This window comes from Pantherophis guttatus, chromosome 8 (assembly GCF_059756535.1).
Source record: "Pantherophis guttatus breed Tessera chromosome 8, ASM5975653v1, whole genome shotgun sequence".
Taxonomy (NCBI): domain Eukaryota; kingdom Metazoa; phylum Chordata; class Lepidosauria; order Squamata; family Colubridae; genus Pantherophis; species Pantherophis guttatus.
The window spans coordinates 12,598,497-12,622,736 of NC_142070.1; the positions used below are offsets into that span (position 1 = coordinate 12,598,497).

The 24,240-nt window shown below is 40.1% G+C and overlaps 1 protein-coding gene across 10 annotated transcripts in view; it reads right to left on the minus strand.

Annotated features, from left to right (window-relative positions):
• The window catches only part of WDFY3 (WD repeat and FYVE domain containing 3), a 205,675-nt gene that overhangs the window by 140,382 nt on the left and 41,053 nt on the right, over window positions 1-24,240 (minus strand). For 5 of the 10 annotated variants that reach the window (XM_034431141.3, XM_034431142.3, XM_034431139.3 and 2 more), the window contains exons 1-3: window positions 22,033-22,123; window positions 9,263-9,473; window positions 1,088-1,211 (exon numbers count right to left, since the gene is read on the minus strand). In XM_034431141.3, the coding sequence (XP_034287032.2) occupies window positions 1,088-1,211; window positions 9,263-9,473; window positions 22,033-22,061 (364 nt within the window). In that variant the 5' untranslated portion in view covers window positions 22,062-22,123. Of the gene's footprint in view, window positions 1-1,087; window positions 1,212-9,262; window positions 9,474-22,032; window positions 22,124-24,240 lie in introns of those variants that run through there. The other 5 variants (XM_087875091.1, XM_087875090.1, XM_034431140.3 and 2 more) reach the window with 1 other exon arrangement.

A 24,240-nucleotide genomic window follows, 5' to 3' on the forward strand; every position in this document is an offset into this window, starting at 1 on the left:
GACTGCTTTGGATGATGGGGGATTTTCCTACTGTTTAAGCCATCTCTCAGGATGCTGTAAAAGTGGATTCTTGTAGCGGGAGGATTTGGATAAGTAATCTTTGATATCTGTGCCAACCCTTGCCTTTGATGAATCTAGGATCTGTGGGAGAACCAAAGGCACTCCCTTCTCCCAGGAAGAAGATCACAGTGAGATTAGCATCCTTTCTTCCCCATAGAACAGGGGTGTCAAACTCAAGGCCCACAGGCCGGATGCGGCCCACAGAGTGCTTAGTCCGAAGTATCGGCCCATAGTGCCTCTGCCAGTGAAAACGGAGCTCAGGAGGGCTGTGTGCGGCCCTCTCAGGCTCCATTTCAGCCGGGATGGCCTCCTGCAGCTCTCGAAGTCTGTTTTCGTTGGCAGAAGGTTGCAGGAGGCTGTCCCGGCTGAAAAGAGGGCTCAGGGGGGCCGCACGCAGCCTCCCAATCTCCATTTTCACTGCCACATGGTGCAGGAGGCTGTCCCAGCCAAAAACAGGTCCCGGAGGGGTGAGCTCCATTTTCGCTGGCAGAGGACCACGCCAACCCCATCCACGCCCCGCCCCCCCCGGTCAAACACAACCCTGATGCAGCCCTCAATGAAATTGAGTTTGACACCCACTATAGAATAAAGAAACAGAGAACATCTTTCACCGTCTGCCAGAAATAACATTCAAGTCAAGCAAATATCACTAATGTGTTGCACCAATGCGCCTAATTTTTGTGGAGATGTCCTTCTTTTTCAATGGAAAAAGCATGGATGTTTATTTGGTCATCCCCACATATTTTTCTTTTTAAAAAAAAAAAATTATTGGTTAAAAATAACGAACAAACATAGATACAACAATATAACATACAAAACAAATAAACACCACATATTTTTCTTAATAGCAATAAAAAAAAAGCTTGCCCGTCTACACTATACACCTGGACTTTCTCAGTTGTCTCCCATCCAGCTGTTAACCAGTTCTCCCTGTACTTAGTTTGGCATCCCAAGAGCTGTTTAGGTCAAAATCTGCTATAGTTTACCTACATAAAACGAATAATGCAGTGGAAATTCAAGCATTTACCTGTGGACTTATTAGAAGCCCTCCGACGAATTTCAGTTACCATTAATCGTGATACTTGTGTGGTGAACTGAAGGAGATCTGAAAACTTTTCTATCATTGTACTTGGAGGAGCATTTCCAAATACCTGCAGAGAAATGAAAAATGGCTAAGTAACGTGCATAAATCAGAGTTCAAATTAACATGACACGAATAGGAAAATGTGCAGTTGAACAACATGGTTTTAAGTATTATTACTGAAAAAATCCAATTAATGAGCTGTGGTGGCACAGTGGTTTGAATGCAGTATTGCAGGCCGACTCTGCTCACTGCCAGGAGTTCGATCCCGACGATTCAAGGTTGACTCAGCTTTCCACCTTCCCAGGTCAGTAAAATGAGGACCCAGATTGATTGGGGGCAATTTGCTGACTCTGTAAACTGCTTAGAGAGAGCTGTAAAGCACTATGAAGTGGTATATAAATCTCTGCACTATTGCTAATGAAAGATTCTTTTCCTATGTTCCAATTATAACACATATAATCCTTAAATGGCATTGGTCGCATTGGTTGATGATCTCTGGAGGGCTCGAGACAGGGGTTGCTCCTCTGTCCTAGTCCTATTAGACCTCTCAGCGGTTTTTGATACCACCAGCCATGGTATCATGCTGCACCGGCTGGAAGAGTTAGGGGTGGGGGGCACCGTGTTGAGGTAGTTCTCCTCCTTTCTTTCCGACTGGTCGCAGTCTGTGTTGGCAGGGGGGCAGAGGTCGACCCCGAGGCCCCTTGTATGTGGGGTGGCACATGGGTCGGTCCTCTCGCCCCTTCTGTTCAACATTTATGTGAAGCCGCTAGGTGAGATCATCCGTGGTTTCGGGGTGAAGTACCACCAGTATGCTGATGACACTCAGCTGTACATCTCCACCCCGGACCACTCCAATGATACCCTTGAAATGATGTCCCGGTGCCTGGAGGCTGTACGGAACTGGATGGGGAGAAGCAGACTCAGGCTCAACCCATCCAAGACCGAGTGGCTGTGGTTTCCGACATCCCGATATAGTCAGTTGGTGCCATCACTGACTATTGGGGGCGAGTCGTTGGCCCCACGGAGAGGGCTCGCAACTTGGGTGTCCTCCTGGACTCACAGCTGTCTTTAGAAGAGCATTTGACGGTTGTGGCTGGGAGGGCATATTATCAGGTCCGCCTGATTCACCAGTTGCATCCCTTTCTGGATTGGGACTCATTAAATACGGTCACTCATGCCCTCGTCACTTCCCGCCTGGACTACTGCAATGCTTTCTACATGGGGCTCCCCTTGGGGAGCACCCGGAGGCTCCAGCTGGTCCAGAATGTGGCCGTGCGGGTGGTTATGGGAGCGACGTGGCGCTCCCATGTGACCCCCCTCCTGCACGAGCTGCACTGGCTCCTGGTGGTCTTCCGGGTGCGCTTCAAGGTTTTGGTTACCACCTTTAGAGCGCTCCATGGCCTAGGACGGGGGTATCTACGAGACCGCCTTCTGCCCCAGTAGCCTCTCACCGACCAATACGCTCTCATAGAGAGGGGCTTCTTAGGGTGCCGTCAGTCAAACAGTGTCGACTGGCGGCCCCCAAGGTGAGAGCCTTCCATGTGGGGGCATCCACCATCTGGAATGAGCTCCCCCCAGAGATACGGAGGATCCCAGATCTGCGCGCTTTCCACTGTGCTCTCAAAACATTCCTATTCCAGCAGGCCGGCCTGGCGTAACCTCTCTTTTAAACTGTTTTTAAAAATTTTTAAATTTTAAATTTGTCTTATAAATTTGGGGTGTCTTAAATTTTATTTTCTGGGCCAAATTATTTAATTGTATTTTAATGGTTTTTTTTAACATTTGTATTACATGTATTTTATCTTTTGGCTGTTCACTGCCCTGAGTCCTTCAGGAGTAGGGCGGTATACAAATTCAATTAATAATAATAATAATAATAATAATAATAATAATAATAATAATAATAATAATAATAATAATAATAATAATAATAATAATAATAATAATAATAATAATGATGTTAATACACAAAATTAGATTTTTGTTCTGTATTCTGGTCCTCTTCCAGTCGCTGTGTTTTGGTCACTTTTTATATATATATTTTCCCCGCTTTTAAGATCCCCAGAGTTGTCAGACAGTCGGTGACCTTGAAATTTGAATGAATTATTAAATAAATAATGACCAAATGAAAAATAGCCACATGTATAAAAGCTTTCCTTTAAGCCATTTCCAAACATTGTTTTGGGTAAAAGGAGAGAAATCTGAGAATTGGAAGTAAACAAAGAGAGAAGAAATTTTTGGCAACCTTTCTCTGTATGCTTTCTCAGAGTATATTTCTCTGTAACACTTAGGGCTTTTTTTCTTTTCTTTTCTTTTTCCTAAATTCCTCAGCAAAAGGGACTTTAGCCATGTTTTATATTATTAGTGTACAATTGATGTTAATTGCATAGCTAAGAGCCAAAAGAATGTTTCCCTATGAACTTAAGATGTCTTTATTTATTTATTTGACTTATATAGCCATGACCTCAAAACCTTGGGCATCTCAACAACTATTAATTGGGAGGGTGGGGGGTGGGACTTCTCCAGTGGTGAAATCTAAAATTTGTTACTACTGGTTCTGTGGCCGTGGCTTGGGGAGGGGTAATGTGACTGGGCTGGCACTTCACCCTCTTACTATTATCGCTAGAATGCAAACGTAGCATATATAGTTCAAGCCAATATTTATAAAGATTTGAGTTATTTATTTATTTAAAAACCGTTTTTAGCACCCTCATACTATATAGGAATTATGCCTGCCTTCAGAAATATTAAAATACCTCATGAAGTATTTAGGGCTGAACAACTAAAGCAGGGATGAAAGCAGAACACACTATGAGCCAAAGTAATGTTTACTATTAAGACATTTTCTTCAGGACCTCTTTATTAAAAAGAAAGAAAGAAAGAAAGAAAGAAAGAAAGAAAGAAAGAAAGAAAGAAAGAAAGAAAGAAAGAAAGAAAGAAAGAAAGAAAGAAAGAAAGGAAGGAAGGAAGGAAGGAAGGAAGGAAGGAAGGAAGGAAGGAAGGAAGGAAGGAAGGAAGGAAGGAAGGAAGGAAGGAAGGGCACTTTAGCCAACTGCTATACAGTTTTCCCCTTAAAAGGACAACAAATCCTCTACAGCAATAAATTGTGAACCTAAATATCAATACAGGTAGTCCTTGATTTACAACCACAATTGAGCCCAAAATTTCTGTTGCTAAGCAGGACAGTTGTTAGATGAGTTTTGCCCCAGTTTACGACCTTTCTTGCCACAGTCGTGAAACGAATCTTGTTACATTAGTAACACAGTTATAAAGCAAATCTGGCTTCCCTATTGACTTTGCTTGTTAGAAGGTTGCTCAAAGCATCAATTAGTATTTATTAGTATTTATTACTAATAATAATTATATTAGTAATTTGTATGTAGATGTCGTCTTCAGCTTACAACAACAATTGAGCCCCAAATTTCTGTCGTTAAGCGAAACATTTGCTAAGTGAATTTTACGGTTTTCTTGACACAGTTGTTAAGTGAATCACTGCACTTGTTAAATTAGTAACACGGTTGTTAAGTGAATCCGGCATCCGCATTGACTTTGCTTGTTAGAAGGTCACTCAAGGGCACCACATGACCCTGGGACACTGCAACGGTCATAAATATGAGTCAGTTGCCAAGCGTCTGAATTTTGAGCGCATGACTGTGGGGATGCTGCAATGGTTGTTAAGTGTGTGGGGGGGGAAAGGTTATAAATCACTTATTTTCAGTGCCGCTGTATCTTCGAACGGTCATTCAATGAACTGTTGTTAAGTCGAGGACTACAGGGGAAAAAAATATTGAATTTCTGTTTTGCCCACTTCTTCATGAAAGAGCAAAAACAAGTTGGGTGGGAATATGAAAGAAGACAGCTATTGCCACAGAAAATTTTCATAAATTTTGGGGAACATTCTACGCGGGACACAGCAGTAAAATCTAGCTTCAACCGAAAGAATGCTTGAAAGGAAACTGGAGCCAATTTTCTGTCCCAATCTAGTACCCCGTATCTTAAGTTGAGGCCATATTATCTTCTATCTCCATAAAAGGACGAGGAGCATGCATTCTGTACAAATAGCACACGAGGGCCAGGCAAAATTCCTACTGATACCACAAACAGGAAAGAACACCACAACTGTTAGTGGATCATATGTATTAAGGTAAAGGTAAAGGTTCCCCTCGCACATACAGTATATGATAGCCATTCCCGACTCTAAGGGGCAGTGCTCATCTCCGTTTCAAAACCGAAGAGCCAGCGCTGTCCTAAGACATCGCCGTGGTCATGTAGCCAGCATGACTAAACGCCAAAGGCGCATGGAACGCTGTTACGTTCCCACCAAAGGTGGTCCCTATTTTTCTACTTGCATTTTTTTTTTACATGCTTTCGAACTGCTAGGTTGGCAGAAGCTGGGACAAGAAACGGGACCTCACTCTGTTACGCGGCACTAGGGATTTGAACTGCTGAACTGTCAACCTTTCAATGGACAAGCTCAGTGTCTTAGCCACTAAGCCACTGCGTTCCTCTTCATATATATTATACTCCACCTATTGGAGACTGCAAGCCAGTTTTGCCTTTTCCTCGTGACTAATACAGATATTTGTTCTTGTATAGCAGAGAATTTTTTTTTCAGTTATTTATCAATCAGTGCTTTCATGGAGCTCGGCCATTAATTTTTAAAGAGTATGTTGATGTCTTTATATAAGCATTAGCAGAAAACCAAAGGGTGCATCAGAATTGCATAGTTGCTTTTCCAAGCAGAGAGAAATCTGCACTGAACAGATGGTATGGGTTATGTAACTCAAAATGTAGTATATGCTCCTGATTATTACAATCAAATATCTCTTACTACCATTAAATGAGTTTGAAATAAATAAATAAATAATAAAATCGAACATTCATTATTTATACCACCTTGTTTCTACAGAGATGTAAAACCTCTGATTTAAATAATCTCGTCTCATAATCTGAATGAAATCAAGGAAATATCTGAGAATAAGATGGGCAAGAAACATCTCTACAAAGAATTCTATGAATAACTATGAAAATGTGGTTTATCACATATATGCCGGTTTGGTCTAGTGGTTAAGTTAGGCACCATTGTAGAAACCAAGAGATTTATAAGTTCTAGTCTCGCCTAAGGTATGAAAACCAGTTGGGTGACCATGAGCCAATTACTCTCTCTGAGCCCAACCCACCTCACAGGGGGTGAGGGGAAAACAGGAGGCGGAAGGAACATTAATAGTTTTATTTATTTAGGAAACTTATATTGCCGACTATCCACACATGGCGACTCAGGGCAGCTTATAAAAATATAAAACCCTCATATAAAAAACAATAAAACTAATAAAAGAGAGAATCAATAGTTTGAGTTATTATAAGGCTAACAAAGCAATAAAAGGTCTAATAAATACATTAAATAAATAATGGGCACAACTGGTTGAACGCTTATTAAAAATCAGAAAACGGGATGGAGAACTTTTGAGAAGTACAAAGACTGGTAGAAAAAATAATAATGGCAGCGTATAGTCTGTGGGAGAAGGACATGCTTTTATGTAGCTACTTGATATAGTCAAGTGAGAGTTTTATGAGAGGGAAATTAAAAAAATCCAAACCGAATAGGGTGGCAATGAAGTATACTTGTTAAAAGAAGAGGAGGTCAAAAGCAAACAGGAGCTGAAGGAATATGAATTGAATGTAAACATAAGTAAACACTATAAAAGATGTACGTTCGTGTTATTTGGTAATATGAAAAGAGTTAAGTGACACTCCAAATTGCGAAACAAATATTTGAAGGAAGAATGCACGTGAGGGAGGGGAAGATTCAGAAAATCACAGAACTGTAAGATATTTAAAGTCCAAACCACATTATGTGAATTAATATGAGGATGTAATAGAAGCAAGAACGCATTGCAGAGATAAAATAGGGAAAGTCATATTAAATTTTGTTACACTGACTGTACAATTAGACAGACTTTGATTAGATATTGACAACTCACCATTAATTGTAATATTTTATCTGGACATAATAAAAGAATTTGTTGAGTCTGTCATCTGCACCTCTATAATTGTCTGGTTTGGTTCTGCAACCCAACAAGACAGACACAGACTTCAGAGGATAATTAGAACTGTAGAAAAAACAATTGCTATCAAACTGCCTTCCATGGAAGACCTGTATACTGCACAAGTCAAAAAGAGGGCTGTGAAAATATTTACAGACCCCTCACATCCTGGACATAAACTGTTTCAACTCCTACCCTCAAAACGACGCTATAGAGCACTGCACCCCAGAACAACTAGACACAAGAAGAGTTTTTTTCCCGAACGCCATCACTCTGCTAAACAAATAATTCCCTCAACACTGTCAAACTATTTACTACGTTTGCACTACTATTAATCTTCTCATCTTCTCATCGTTCCTATCACCCATCTCCTCCCAGTTATAACTGTATGACTGTAACTTTGTTGCTGGTATCCTTAAGATTTATATTGATATTGTTTCCTGATTGCTTATTTGTAACCTATGACTATCATTAAGTGTTGTACCTTATGATTCTTGATGAACGTATCTTTTATTTTTTGTACACTGAGAGCATATGCACCAAGACAAATTCCTTGTGTGTCCAATCACACTTGGCCAATAAAAATTCTATTCTATTCTATTCTATTCTATTCTATTCTATTTTATATTGAAAGATGTTGGTGTAAATTAGACTTAACCTTCTTCTTCTATTACCTCCAGTTTATTTTCTTTACCAATTCTTATTTATATGATGTTATTTATAAAAGGAACAGGGTGATGGGCATGTATGTACTCATTTATGCTGAATATTAAAAATATTAAAAAGGAGAAGGACCAAGGACCCCTCAAAACACTACTGAAAAAGCTAAGTTTTATCTATTTATTTGATTCATACCCTGCCCTTAACTCAGGAGCTACAAAGGTTTACTGTAAGCAGTTAAATTTGTGAGTAAGACTGAATTCAAAGGTCAACCTAATTTTTTTAAAAAAAGTTTGAAAATGTAAGGTGATTTTTTTTGTTTATTTTGATTGATTTGTAGGAAACTTCGTTATTAATCATCCGCAATATCCATTACTCATCCTGTATTTCACTCTTGTCAATCTCCATTTTTCATTTCTTCTTATCTGTTTTTTTCCAATTCTTGTAGACAAGGAGAAAAGCATCTGAAGACACTGAAGTGGTCACAACCAAATTTAAACTCAGTTCCCAGATAATTGTCCCAAATGGTCCCAAACACCAGACTTTCTTGTGTTTTCTTTAAAGACATTTCACTTCTTGGATGAGAAGCAAAGAAGCTGAAGAAGCTTCTTGGATGAGAAGTGACACGTCTTCAAAGAAAAACAAAGAAAGTCCAGTTGCCTCTTGAAAAAGCACCTTTGGGACAACCATGACCTGGATGATTGAGAATCTCCATAGACATTCACAGATAATTGTTTTCACATTAGTGTTTTGCAGTTCATTTTCATGACAGAAAATGGAAAAATGGGAAATAGAGTCAGAGAGTATTTTCTTTTCCCTATTAAGGGTTGATGGAGAGAGAGAGAGAGAGAGAGGAAGAAAGAGATGATAGAATGTATGTGTACCGTCTTTCCCCGAAAATAAGACCCTGTCTTATATTTTTTTGAACCCCAAAATAAGCACTTGGCCTTATTTTTGGGGAGGTCTTATTATTTTGGGGGCACGTGGGGCTCTTCTTGCCGTCTTACCAGATTTCCAGCTCTGTCTCCCTAACCCTAACCAGAGGAAATGATGGGGACCGGCTGTGCCAGCGTTTAAATATTTTCAGGGAGGGCTTATTTTGGGGGGGGGGCTATTTTAGCGCATGCACTCAAAAGCCCTATTGGGCTTATTATCCAGGGAGGTCTTATTTTCAGGAAAACATTATAGTATTTCAGCATAGTTATCAATGTCTGATTCTGAGAGACCGACACAAATCACTCCAAACTTTTTATTTTTGTCTTACAAGCGATCTGAGGGAATCCACTTCCATTACAGTTTGGCTGGCTCAGAGGAACTTGACTTAAATAACCGTTAGGACAATGTGCAACACTGGAAATTTAAAACTTGCAACGTTTTATCACATGCCTAAAACCATACTCAAAAAAAGCCTTACCCTGTTAAAAACTGGTAGCATCATGTAAAGCTTCTCTTCCTGTTCCTTTTGAGTCATGTGCCGAGGAGGATGACACAATTCTGTAAACAGCCGGCGTAGATGCATTAATCCTAGAGCGTTATCTTGAGGGCTACATTCCTCTTGCCGAGGTCGACCCATTATCCTTTTTACCATATTCATCTTTGCTTCTTTCTGAAAGATCCCTTTGATCCTGTTCAGGGAGAACAAGAAAAAATTACCAAGAATGTTAAGACACAAAGAATTCAAAAGTTTCCCTTCTATGCAAAAGTGAAAATGTGTATATCATCAGAATATAAAAGTATGAAATATATGGCCATATTTAGTTAACATATTTAGCTATCTGGAATGAGCTCCCCCGGAGATACGGAGGATCCCTGGATTTACGCACCTTCCGCCGTGCCCTTAAGACCTTTTTATTTCAACAGGCTGGCCTGGCCTAACTTCCCTTTTTAATTGTAAATTTTAAATCTGTTTTAAAATTTTAGGGGTATTTTAATCTGTTCTGGGCCAAACTATTTAATTGGGTTTTATATTGTCTTTTAAATTTTGTAGTCTGTATGTTTTATCTCTTTGGCTGTTCACCGCCCTGAGTCCTTCGGGAGTAGGGCGGTATATAAATCTAATAAAATGAAAATGAAAAAAAATGAAAAACAGTGGGCAATGATAATGCCTCTTTGGAGATGGGTTCTCCCCGCCCCCCAATTTTGAAAAAGAGAAAAGTAAAAACCCAGCTCTTTTGAGCATGAATTTGTAATCATACTCTTATTTACGGTGATACTTAAATGCAGTACACAACCTATTTTTAAGTGAAGTCAGCAGACAGTTAAAGTATCAAAGCCTACACATGATCTGGATGCAGATTCTTTATTTAAATAAAAGCACCACTGTTCCAAAGAGGATTGTTTTAATCTCCAGCATAGCTTGGCCCTAGAGCAGAGGTGTCAAACTCGATTTCATTTCATTCATTCATCAGGGTTGTGTTTGACCTCGGGGGCCTGGGTGGGCGTGGCCAGGGTGGGCGTGGCCAGCTTGACATCACTGTGTTGGCCCAAGTGCTCTGCCAGTGAAAATGGGCTCCCGACAGAGGTGGTATTCAGCAGGTTCTGACCACTTCTGGAGAACCGGTAGCGGAAATTTTGAGTAGTTCGGAGAACCGGTAAATACCACCTCTGACTGGCCCCGCCCCCATTTATTCTCTGCCTCCCGAGTCCCAGCTGATCGGGAGGAAACGGGGATTTTGCAGTAACTTTCCCCTGGAATGGGGAGGGAATGGAGATTTTACAGTATCCGTCTCCTGTCATGCCCACTACGCCACGCCCACCAAGCCATGCCACGCCCACCAAGCCACACCCACAGAACTGATAGTAAAAAGTTTTGAATATCACCACTGGCTCCCGAGCTCTGTTTTCGGCCATAACAGTCTCCTGCAGCCCTCTAGGAGGTCCATTTCCTCTGGCAGAGGGCTGCAGGAGACTGTGGTGGCCAAAGACAGCCTGGGAGGACTGTGCACAGCCCACCCAAGCTCCATTTTTGCTAGCAGAGGAACCGCGGACCGGTCCTTCACTGTTTCTAGGACGGCCCCATGGGCCAGATCTAAGCAGCCTGAGGGCCAAATCTGGCCCGCGAGCCTTGAGTTTGACACCCTTGCCCTAGAGAATGAATTAATATCAATTTAAGATTGACAAGTACACGTAGAAGGTCCCCAATGGAGTGGTGATGCATTTGTCCAGCCAATAGTATGATACAGGTAGCCCTCAACTTATGACAGCAAGTGAGCCCAAAATTTTCCTCGCTAAGCAAGACAGTTGTCAAATGAGTTGTGCGCCATTTTATACAATTGTTAAGCAAGTCGCTGCAGTTATGTGAATCATGCAGTCATTAAGTTTCCCCGTTAACTTTGCTTGTCGAAAGCCAGCTGTGGAAGGTTACAAATGGAAAATACATGATCCCAGGACACTGCAACTGTGACAAATACATGCCAGTTGCCAAGCAACCAAATTTTGATGGCGTGACCATGCAACGGTCATAAATGTGAAAACTGGCCGTTCTAGCTTCAAATGTCACTAAATGAATGGCTGTAAGTTAAGGACTACATTGGTGCATTTAATTCAGCCCTCTGAACCATGCCATCTTCTCAGTGAAAATCTTAAACCTACTCCAACCAATACAGGTAGTCCTCAGTTTACGACCACAATTGAGCCCAAAATTTCTGTTGCTAAGTGAGACATTTGTTAAGTCAGTTTAGTCCCATTTCACGACATTTCTTGCCACAGTTAAGTGAATCACAGTAGTTAATAAATTAGTAATCCGGTTGTTAAATGAATTTGGCTTCCCCGATCACATAACCTTGGGACACAGCAATGGTCTTAAGTATGAATCAGTTGTCAAGTATCTGAATTTTGATCGCATGGTCATGGGGCTGCTATAAAGGTCGTAAGTGTGAAAAATGTTCATAAGTCACTTTTTTCAGTGCCATTGTAAATTTCAATGGTCACTAAATGAACTGTTGTAAGTCGAGGACCACCCGTTTAAACATTTGTAGCACAGATGCCATACATACAATTTATTGATCACAACCAACTGGGTAACGGTTTATCGGGTCAGACGTCTCTCCATTTTTAAAGACAGGTAATGTAACAGTCCTCTGGTGGAATTGAAAGGATTATCTACAAAACCACAAAACCTGAAGTTGACTAATTGTTAAATGTTTTCCATAATTTAGGCGGTTATAACTTGTTAATTACTTTTCCATTTTTTTCAATTAAAATAATTAAAATGTGAGAATTGCTGGCGACTATTATTGGGCGGTCGTAATGAATAAAGTTTTTTTCTACTTTTTTATTTATATAGTTAGTGACATTAGAACAGGGGTGTCAAACTCGCGACGTCACATTGTCATCACGTGATGTATCATTAATTTTTCCTTCGCTAAAACAGGGGTGGGCATGGCCAGAGAGTGACGCATCTGGCACGCAGCCCGTGAGTTTGACACCCCTGCATTAGAATAAAGTGATTTGGGGGAAACCTAAGATGTTGATATTGGCTTCGTCTAATTAGTTGAATCTGCAATTTAACAAATACTTTCTACAAAAGGCTCTGAGGAAGATACCAACGATCAATCAGAAATACATTCTTGACTCGGTCCAAAGATCGAAGTATTTGCCGAGCCCTAAGTAAAAAGAGTTATTCAGTTAAAGCAGGGGTGTCAAACTCAAGGTCTGGGGGCTGAATCTGGCCCGCAGGGTGCTTACATCTGGCCCACAGGGCCAACCTGGAAACCGCGAAGGACCGGCCTGTGGTGGCTCTGCCAGCTAAAATGGAGCATGCGGCCTTCCCAAGCTCTGTTTTCGCTGGCAGAGGTTGTTCTGCCCCAGCTATGGACCCCAAAGAACGCAGCACACACAAAGTCCGTACAAACCTTAGTTTACTAATTTAAATCAGTCTTTTCTGAACAAAGGCTGTTAATTTAACTTCATTAACAGCCGACAAGAATCCAGAGAATAATAACTCAATTCTGAGGCACAATATTTCAGATAACTGTAATCTTACTGTGGTTGGCAGAATTGCCCAGAAGCAATTTGCAGAAAAACTGATGAGAGAGAAACAAGAGCCGAATCAAACGTTTTCTGGAATCAAGATCGAAGGAATGTGAACGAAGTTGTTTCCTGCAAATTGCATCAGTCGTTGTCCTTCCTTAAATAGGCTAGGGGAGTGGCCAATTAGCCCCAAGCCTTACTCTTGAGGAGACCTCCTCCTGAGGAGCCATTCCTGCCTTTTCGCAGCTCTGCGCGCTCGTGCATCGAAAAGAGGCTCCTCCTCTTCTTCCTCTTCACTTATGGGAGCTTCTGTAGGTTCTGAAGGCCCTGGCTGAATCCCCGCCTCTGGCACCACATCTTCTCCAGCCTCCTCATTGTCTGATTCGAGTGCCAACTGCACCACATCAGCCTCCTCGCTGTCGGAATCAACTACTAACTGCACAGGCCACTAACGGGCCACAACAGAGGGCTGCAGGTAGTGGTGGTGACTGAAAACGGAGGTTGGGAGCTCGTTTTCACTGGCAGAGCCCACGGGCCACCACAGGCGCCCCCAACATGAATGATGTCGAGCTGGCCACGCTCATCCTGTCCCACCCCCCAGGTCAAACACAACCCTGATGCGGCCCTGAATGAAATTGAGTTTGATACCTTTGAGTTAAAGAGATTGTTCCTTCTGCATTATGTAACCCTTTCTACCATGACTCAGCTAGATACTGTCGAAAAACAGAAATAGTTTTTAATTTTAGATCTGGAAACATCATCGTGAGAGGGACGCAACCGTACTTCCCTCTTTCTATTAGGAAATTAGGGAACTTAGGGAAGTCGGAGGAGAGATAGGTATCTGTCTCTATAGCTCTGAAATTCTGAATGTGGATTTGTTTGTTTTTTGGCTTTGGCCCACATACAATATTAGCCAAAATATGGATTAGCCTAAAACACTGGCTAGCCAAAACACGGATTAGCATGAAACATTGGTACTATTTAATACTAGTGCTATGTATTCATAGAGTACCTCCTTGACATTATTTTTTTCAATTAGACAACCGCAGGTATTATGCAAACTTTAACTTAAAGAAGCTATTTTTATGTTTATCTATCTTAACACTGACCTCACCTGACAAATATTTTTTTCTTATAACATGCTAACAATAAACATGTTATGAAAGAAAAGGTTCCTTCACTCCTGTCATTGTGTAACACTAGTTGTATAGGGTTGGAAGAAGACTCAGTTAAGCACATTTCAAAATTGGAAAATAACTGTTCTGAATGTAAGAAAAAGTCATTTAAATATGAGCCAGCAGTGTGCTGCAGCTGCCCCAGAAGCCAACATGGTTCTAGGCTGCATAAACAGAGGGACAGAATCAAGATCACATGAAGTGTTGATACTACTTTATAATTCCTTGGTAAGGACACACTTGGAATACTGCATCCAGTTTTGGTCGCCACGATGTAAAAAAGATGTGGAGACTCTGGAAAGAGTGCAGAGAAGAGCAACAAAGAGGATTAGGGGACTGTAGGCTAAAACATATGAAGAACGGTTACAGGAACTGGGTATATCTAATTTAATGAAGAGAAGGATTGGGATGACATGACACCAGTGTTCCAATGTCTCAGGGGCTGCCACAAGGAAGAGGGAGTCAAGCTATTCCACAAAGCACCTGAGGGCAGGACAAGAAGCAACGGGTGGAATCAAGGAGAGAAGCAACTTAGAACTAAGGAGAAATTTCCTAACAGTCAGGACAATTAATCAGTGGAACAACTTGCCTGCAGAAGTTGTGAATGCTCCAACACTGGAAGTTTTTAAGAAGAGATTGGACAACCATCTGTCTGAAGTGGTGTAGGGTATCTTGCCTAAGCAGGGGGTTGGACTAGAAGACCTCCAAGGTCCCTTCCAACTCTGCTATTCTATTCTATTCTATTCTATTCTATTCTATTCTATTCTATTCTATTCTATTCTATTCTATTCTATTCTATTCTATTCTATTCTATTCTATTCTACTCTACTCTATTCTACTCTACTCTACTCTACTCTACTCTACTCTATTCTAGACTCTAGTCTAGTCCAGTCCAGTCCAGTCCAGTCCAGTCCAGTCTACCCTACCCTACCCTACCCTACCCACTGGTCTAATATGCTTATTCCCCTTTGCTAGGAGGAAGTTCCTTTTTCAGACAGATTGCCCAATGAGTAAAAAGCCCTCAATGTGAACCTGGGACACAAAATATAAGAAGCTTCCTGTTTTTTCTTACGCAAACACTCCAATCATGTATCAAGTTGTGTGTTCCACCACAACGTAGGTGGAACATAGGTCAAAACATTTCTTTCCATTTCATGCAGGCTGTGCTGCAGAGATACTGTGGATTCATGGCCAAGGATCTTGCCTACACATAGTTCTCAACTCTCAATTTATGACCACAACTGAGCCCAAAATTTATATGGCTAAGTGAGACATTTCTTAAGTGAGTTTGGCCCCATTTTACGACCTTTCTTGTCACGGTTGTTATGTGAATCCCTGCAGTTGTTAAGTTAGGAACAAGGTTGTTAAGAGAAGCCACTTCCCCGTTGACTTTGCTTGTCAGGAGGTCACAAAAAGTAGATCACATGACCCCCAGGATGCTCATAAATACGAAAGAAGTGTCCAAATGTAAATCATGTGACCATGGAGATTCTTCAACGGTTGTTAAGTGTGAAAAATGGTCGTAAGTCACTGCTTTCAGTGCCTTTGTAACTTTGAACGGTCACTAAACGAACTGTTGTAAGTCGAGGACTACCTGTATTAGAAAATATTAAGCTAAGCAAACCAAGGGAAAAGTTTAAAGAGTTGTGTCCTCTGGACAGGCAACAAACACTTCCAAAGATTTCACCAGTTTTGTGTATGGTCAGGCATAGTTGTTTCTCTGACAGTCTCCCAATGTAAGAATTGTCTGGGTGTGTACACACACACACACACACATATACATGTTGGTTAAAACCTCTGAAGCTTAATATGTGGAAAATATGAAAGCACGTGGCTGCTTTAACATGCTGAGAGGGATACAGTTCGTTTAGCGACCATTCACTACCATTGTTGAAGTTAACAACAAAAAAGTAACTTATTACCATTTTTCAAATTTATGAGCATTGCAGCATCCCCATGGTCATGTGATCAAAATTCAGATGCTTGACAACTGACTCCTATCGATGACGGTTGCAGTGTCCCAGGATCATGTGATTCCCTTTTGCGACCTTCTGACATGCAAAGTCAATGGGGAAATTTTCTTTTTTTTCTTGGGAGAAACATCTTCAAAGAAAAAACAAGGAAGTCCAGTTGTCTCCTGAAAAAGCATCTTTGGGACAACCATGACCCAGATGACTGAAAATCTCTACAGACTTTTAGCTATACAATTTGAGATGAACACCCTTTGAATGGTGTGGGAGTAGGAATGGATTTCCGGAGAAAAAAAATTGCAGACTACAGGAACCAGGAGCACTAACCAGGGTGGATTTGATTTAAATCGAGTTGATTTTAAATCACAATTTAAATCATGATTTAAATCACAATTTAAATCATGATTTAAATCACTAGTAAAAAGGCTTGATTTAAATCAACTCGATTTAAATCATAATTTTTAAAGAGCAGCTGTCATCTCTGCTACTCCTTTGACCCACTGTTGACTCACCGATAGTCCCAGTGTTGCAGAATATACAGCCTCATGCTACATAACTAAGCTCCATTTCATGCTGAATAAACTAAATTATTTATGTAACTTAAATAGAAAACTATCTTACGATAGATTTTTACCCCAAAAGTTTTTTATTAAAATAAATTCGATAAAAATAAAAAAAAATCGATTTAAATCAAAAAAATCCAATTTAAATTTTTAAAAAATCTGATTTTTTTGATTTTTTTAAAAAAATCATTGATTTTTATCCACCCTGGCACTAACTCAGGTGACCCTGAGGACACAGATAAACCTCCAAGTGCTTCAATGACCCTCTAAATCCTCTAAAAGGATGCAAATGACCAGCTCTCTGCCAGGAATATAAACCCTTCCATTCCCCACTATCCTGTCAGAGCTGAAGAAGCTTCTTGGATGAGAAGTGAAACGTCTTCAAAAGAAAAACAAGAAAGTCCAGTTGCCTCCTGAAAAAAGCAGCTTTGGGACAACCATGACCTGGATGACTGAGAATGTCTTCAGACATTTGCGAGGATTGTTTCTTCTGTTACATATGTGAAACCCTCCTCTCCATATATAAAAGTAATTGTTTAATTGGAAACATTTAACAAATTTGATGAGCAGCTCTATTAAGGTAATCCTGAGCTACAGTATATTTTATAAAAAAGCATCTATGCTGGTACTTTCCAAATTTTTTCCTTCGTTACCCAAAACCACTCATCAGAATGTAGAATTCTTATGCAATGTAGGTGAAACACTTTAAGCCAGGGGTGAAATCCAAAAATTTTCCCTACCGGTTCTGTGGGTGTGACTTGGTGGGCGTAGCAGGGAAGGATATTGCAAAATCTCCATTCCCTCCCCACTCCTGGGGGAAGGATATTGCAAAATCTCCATTCCCATCCCACTCTGGGGCCAGCCAGAGGTGGTATTTGCCGGTTCTCCAAACTACTCAAAATTTCCACTACCAGTTCTCCAGAACCTGTTAGAACCTGCTGGATTTCACCCCTGCTTTAAGCCAATTTAAATGTGTCTTTTGTGTTTGGGTCGTCGTTGATGTGTTGTTACTCAAAGAAAAACCAGTTTTCCTTAATTTTGGGTAAGTTACCCAGGTCTGGGAGGCACTACAGAGATTAAAACAGCACAGTACATTAATATACATTGATTATGAACCTCAAAGTTATATAATTTAGGAATAATTAATTCAGCGGCTTTCAAAACATTTACGAAAAACAAAAAATGGGCAGAGAATAAGCAAAACACACTATATTTTAATGGAACAATAGCTATTATATAGGGCTTACAAAAGGGGATTGTTGCTTCCAAAGGGTATTATTTAAAAGTAAACAAACAGATAATTATCTACACATTCATTGGGAGCCTTTGCTCAGTTATTTAAGCTGGCGTGCAAAAAGCAAAAAACGAGCAACCATCTACGACCACGTTGGAAATATGACAAAATGTTACTACTTCTTTTGGTTTTACAACCAAGCAGCTGTTTTCAAGTCAGTAGTGTCAGGCTCCAAAAAACCAAGAAAGACAGGCTGAGGTTCTTCTGAATAGTCTCTTTTATTGTTCCTTCATCTATAGCAGTGATGGCTAATTTTTTGTCGTTGCATGCTGAAAGCGTGCGCGCGAACAACAGCGAAGACACATGTGCTGGCACCCATAATGCAATGCCTGTGCAACGCCCCCTGTGCGCGTGAACCCGCCCCTCGTTTTGGCCTAGCAGGCATCCCTGCAGCCTCCTGGGACCAAAAACAGGCTCACTGCACCCCCGGTGCTCCCCCCACCCCCGTAGATGACCCCCACCCCATGCATGCACGCGTGTCTCCCGCATGTGCCCCGCCCCTGTGCATGGGCGGCAGAGACCCAAAAACCAGCTGGCCAGCGGGAGCGGCACGCACATGCACGGTGGAGCTAAGCTGAGGCAACGGCTCATATGCCCGCAGAGAGGGCTCTGCATGGCACCTGTGGCACATGTGCCATAGGTTCGCCATCACGGATCTATAGAGAGAAATCTTGCCAAACTAAAGCAAACTACTTGCATCAGTAAAGATATAATCTGGTATCTCCTAGGGAAGAGCTGTCTTAACTCTCTTCCTCCCAACCAAACCATCTAAACTTTGCTGTCTCTTATTCCTCTGGAATGCCGCCCCTCCCTTCTGGGAATCCAGACTACATTCCATCACACTAATGAAAAAAGATTTCAAAACGGCCCTGTAACAAAATCAAATACCAAACTTGTTAGACTGAGATGGCGCATGCTCTTATCATACTTTTTAAACCCTGTATTTTCAAAGCTACAAGCCAGGTCTAGGTGTTGCACTCTTATTTAGGTGAGTTATGCAAACGAGAGTTTCTAAAGATCAAGGCATTCCACGGAAGCATTCCATAGAAATTCAAATTGTAACCCTGATGTTGAAAACTAAAATACAATAAATTAGTTTAAATATTACTGCATACATTGTTGAAAAGATACTCCCTTTAGAGAATATTTATATGAGTTCGCTCTCTTTCAGCCCCAGGAAGAAGGCAACAGCAAGCCACTTCTGAAAAACTTGTCCAAAAAATTGAATGGACTTATCCAAGCATTTATTGGGAATAAAAAAAAAGTTTTGAAAGCACAATAATAATGATAATGCATAAGTATATAGGTATATATATATACATCCATCTTTCTTTCTGTCTGTCTCTCTTTCTATCTATCTACCGGTATCTATCGATCTATCTATCTACCGGTATCTATCTATCTATCTATCTATCTACCGGTATCTACCGGTGTCTACCGGTGTCGTCTGTCCATCCATCTGTCGTCTGTCGTCTGTCTGTCTGTCCGTCCGTCCATCCATCCATCCATCCATCCATCCATCCATCCATCTACTGGTATGCACACACACATACATAACGTGTGTGTGTGTGTGTGTGTGTGTGTGTGTGTGTGTGTGTGTACAGTATACAAAATAATCTATATGCTTAGTATGTTTTGTAAAATATTCAGTCGCTTTATCAGTAAGATGGGCAGCAAATAAATTTAATCAACAAAAATAAATTTCACACACACAAACACAAAATAAGAGCTATACAGAATTTATTTTAAATATTTAAGCAGATATAATTCTGCAGCACAAAAAGCTTATGGTCTGCATGGACGAAAATTTTAGCTTATGCTGACTGATGAAGGAAAGGCACACTGACATATGATTATAATAATATGCTTCAGGAAATATTCAGAAAGCAAGAATGTGACAATGGAAAAATTGAATTTAATATATGATTTCACTGCTTATTTTCATAATGTAATGCCTACTTAATCACTGGGAAATTGCATTTCTTACCTTCCAATTTGCAGACAGCAATCTGAAATATAGGACTGGAAGCTATATGAATATCTAATGGATTATGCTTATCATATCACTAGTGTTAATTCCCTTTTCTAAGCCTAGTATTTAGTGGATTAAATACATTATTTTTTTTGTTTGGTTTTCTTTCAGATGTTCCCTACTGTAGCAATCCAGAAATATATCTTGCTACCACATAACCCAACCATATTACACAGATAACCAGGGCTTAAAATAAAACTATGCTAATTTTTACTACCGTGTTTCCCCGAAAATAAGACCCTGTTTTATATTTTTTTGAACCCCGAAATAAGTGCTTGGCCTTATTTTCAAGGAGGTCTTATTATTTTGGGGCACATGGAGCAAGAAGTCTTACCTGATTTCCAGCTCTGCGTTTAAATATTTTCAGGGAGGGCTTATTTTCAGGGGGAGGCTTATTTTAGCGCATGCGCTCAAAAGCCCAACTGGGCTTATTATCAGGGGATGTCTTATTTTCGGGGAAACAGGGTAACAGAAAGCTATATATATACACCAATAAACCAAGCCCTTAAATTAAAGTTTCTTAACTTTGGCAACTTGTTTGGAATTCAACTCCCAGAATTCCCTAGCCTGAATCTTGGGGAAGTTGAAATTTAAGATGGTTTTTGGAGTCCAGAGATCTTAAAATTGTTAAAGATGAGAAACACTCCTTTAAGGAATTATAGAGATATAAAACAAATGCCGGTTTAGGACTACCAATTTATTAGGAATAACTGAAACATTCTTTTGAGTTAAACGATAAATTAGCTACCGAGGTATTGAGTTAAATTAAAGCTAAATAACTAATTAAATTAAAAAAATAAGAGACCAAGTTTGATTAGTGGTTAAGGCATCACATTAGAACCCAGTGAGTTATAGTCCTGCTTTGGGCACGAAGCCAGCTAGATTACCTCAGGCTTTCTGTCAGCCCTGGAAAGGAGGCAATAGCAATAGCACTTAAGACTTATATAGCGCTTCACAGTGTTTTATAGCCCTCTCTAAGCAGTTTACAGAGTCATCCTATTGCCCCCAACAATTTGAGTCCTCATTTTACCGACCTCGGAAGGATGGAAGGCTGAGTCAACTTTGAGCTGGTCAGGATCGAACTGCTGAACTGCTGGTAGCTGGCAGTCAGCAGAAGCAGATTACAGTACTGCATTCTAACTACTGCGCCATCATGGCTCTTAATGGCAAACTAACTACTGAAAAACCTTACCCAAGAGAACTGTAGGATTTTTTTCAGGCAATCAAGAATCAGACACAATTGTACAGAAGAAAAAATATGATATATATTCTTTGACATGTTTTCAGTACAGTATGAAGCAGATTGATAAAAACTGCTATCAAACCATCATTGGCTTCAAAATGGCCACTGCAGTAAACCATATTTCTCCAGTGCATCCTCTCACAAAGATTACTTTCATAACAAAATCACTTGTCTTCAGAATTGTTCTACACAAAACATTCATTCACAAAAAGGCATGTTCCATGATTCAACACAAAAGAATCCCCAGCGTAGAAAACAATTAGTTTTCTACAAAAATTATAACTTTCATTAATCTGGTTTGTTTGAACAATGCAGAAGTGCATAAAACTGCTAAATCAACACACAAGGCATTCACAGACCACATTCATTGTGTATTTTTAATATCAGGAAGACAGCACAATGTATAAAATGATAATGAATTTCTCTTCCATGTGCAAAATGTTAAACGTAAAAAATTCAGACATGGGTATCAATTGCTATTTTTAGTCATTTATCAGCATATCCTCTATACTAAACAACGGGGTAAACAACACGACAGAATGTTAAGCTTCCTTGTGACCCAATTTTCGTCTTCAACGCAAAATGAGGAAGAAAAAAAAATCTTGGTAGCACATTAACATCATTTCCATAGCAATAGAACAAAACAGTTTCCATGCTTAGCACAGGATCAAAAATATATATATATATATTGATAGGAACATCTTTAATGGGTGAAAAACCTGTGTTAACTTCAAAACAGCCTTTTAAAAAAAATATAGTATACCAATTTCTTTCCGTTTAAAATGCGTCCCGGAGTAGCTGTCTTACAATTGTTAGACACATATAAACACTCAGAAACCTTACATTAGGAATGCATTAAAACTAATCTCATTCAGTGGCCATTTGATATTAAAGCTTGTTTTCTTTGCTAGAAAAAAACAAACATGGTTCTCTTACCGAGTACTTTTTAGATTCCTTGCAGGCATCTTGAGTTTTGAAAAAAGGGTCTTTTAAGAAAAACACAATTGCCTTCGTTTCTGCCACAAGCCCGAGTCTTTGAGGCAACTCACATGAAAGTCAGAGCTTTGCACCAGAGTCTCTGGGACCTTGCTGTACCAGCGCACAAGCTGGCGTAACAATAGAAGTATGTTTTATGCATCCAGTAATGTAGAGTCATTAGCCATACAATGAGAATACAAGGCATGGGGCATTCTGCTTCAGGCACAGCCCCTCTCCTATTTCTGGAGTAGCAACTAGAGTGTGTAGCTTAATGTGGTTTTTAAAAACTCACGTTACCCCTAGTTCAAAAACTAGGGGTGACATGATAGCAGTGTTCTAATATTTGAGGGTCTGCCACAAAGAAGAGGGGGTTCAGCCTATTTTCCAAAGCACCCCAAGGCAGGACATGAAGCAATGGATGGAAAATAATCAAGGAGAGAAGCAACCTGGAACTAAGGAGAAATTTCCTGGCAGTGAGAAAGAACAATTAACCAGTGGTACGGCTTGCCTTCAGAAACTGTGGGTGCTTCATCCCTGGAGGCTTTTAAGAAAAAAAAATATAATGATGACATGATTAAAAGTTAGAATAGGGATAGAAATAAGAGAGGGAGGGGATATTAGTATATACATTTTTATACAATAAGACAAAAGTAATAATAAGAGGGCTGTTTATTGTGGCCTTTAATCAGAGCAATAAACGACTCTATTGATGCCTGCCTCTGTCTTGGCGACCTGGGTCATAACAGTGCAGAAGCCAGATTCACTTAACAACTGTGTTACTAACCAATGATTCACTTAACAATTGTGGCGAGAAAGGTCGTAAAATAGGGCAAAACCCACTTAACAGCTGTCCTGCTTAGCAATGGAAATTTTGAGCTCAATTGTGGTCGTAAATCAAGGATGTTAATGTATGTTTCCAGTAACATGTTAAAATAGCTAGTGAATACAAGAATGCTGTATCAAATGTAATATCAAACCACAGACAAAGAGGGGAAAACAATTTAGTGACTCGCAACCCGTTTGCTGCTTGTAGTTAATAATCGGCAAGTTACCACTACACGACCTCACGTTCCATTTCGAACTGTGAACACAGTTCGTGTTTTTAATATAAATGAAAAGATATGATACCGTTATTGCAATATTATTGCTTGTTTATTCTATGAAATAATACAAGATTAGCTATCATTCACCTTTATATCATCACGTCCACTTACTTCATGGTCATGAGACCAATTTCCCTCCAAGTATCTTCTGCACGGATTTTTATCCCCTTGGTTAAATATAAATTACAGGGGAGGGAGGGATTCATACAGAAAATCCTAGAAAATAAATGGGCCTCGTGATCAAAAGGAAAGTAGAAGTGATGATACAAAGGTTAATGATTGGTTATATGGTTAATGCTAATGTTGGTTATTTGGTTATATGGTTAATGCTAATGTTGGTTAATACTGGTTAAAACTATTTAACCAACCTCCCCAAAAAGGTGTGGAGAAGATAAATATCCTGGATCCAAGGACAAATGGATAAAAATAAATTCAGGATTCTACAATCCCCAGAAAAGTCAAGTTATATTAACCCTTTCTAATACAATTAATAAAGGATCAAAATAAATACATACAAGCCGTTTTGGAAACGCAGAGCATCCAATTATTTTCCTTATTCTTGCAGAAGTCGGGGGCTACAAAATTAAACTTTGGGCTGGGTGCATTTTACAAAGCATAATTTTAAAAAATGGTGCAGCATTAAAAAGTCATGATAAGGAACCAGACGGCAAGCATTTATTTTCAGCTAGTAAGAACAATGATTTGTTTCTAGAGAAGAACCTGAAATTTTAAGCAATTCATCTTTTTGCTAATATTTATCAAGTTGGTACTACCAAAACAAAGAATTTTATTAATAAAAAAAATAAATAAACCTGCATCAGTCAGTAAGACCAGACCAGTACGCTCCCATAGAGAGGGGCTCCTCCGGGTGCCGTCGGCCAAATAATGTCGACTGGCGGCCCCCAGGGAAGAGCCTTCTCTGTGGGGGCACCTACTATCTGGAACGAGCTCCCTCCGGAGATACGGAGGATCCCGGATCTGCGTACCTTCCGTCGCACGCTCAAGACGTTCTTATTTCATCAAGCTGGCCTGACCTAAGTTTTTTCCCCTTTTTAATGGAAAT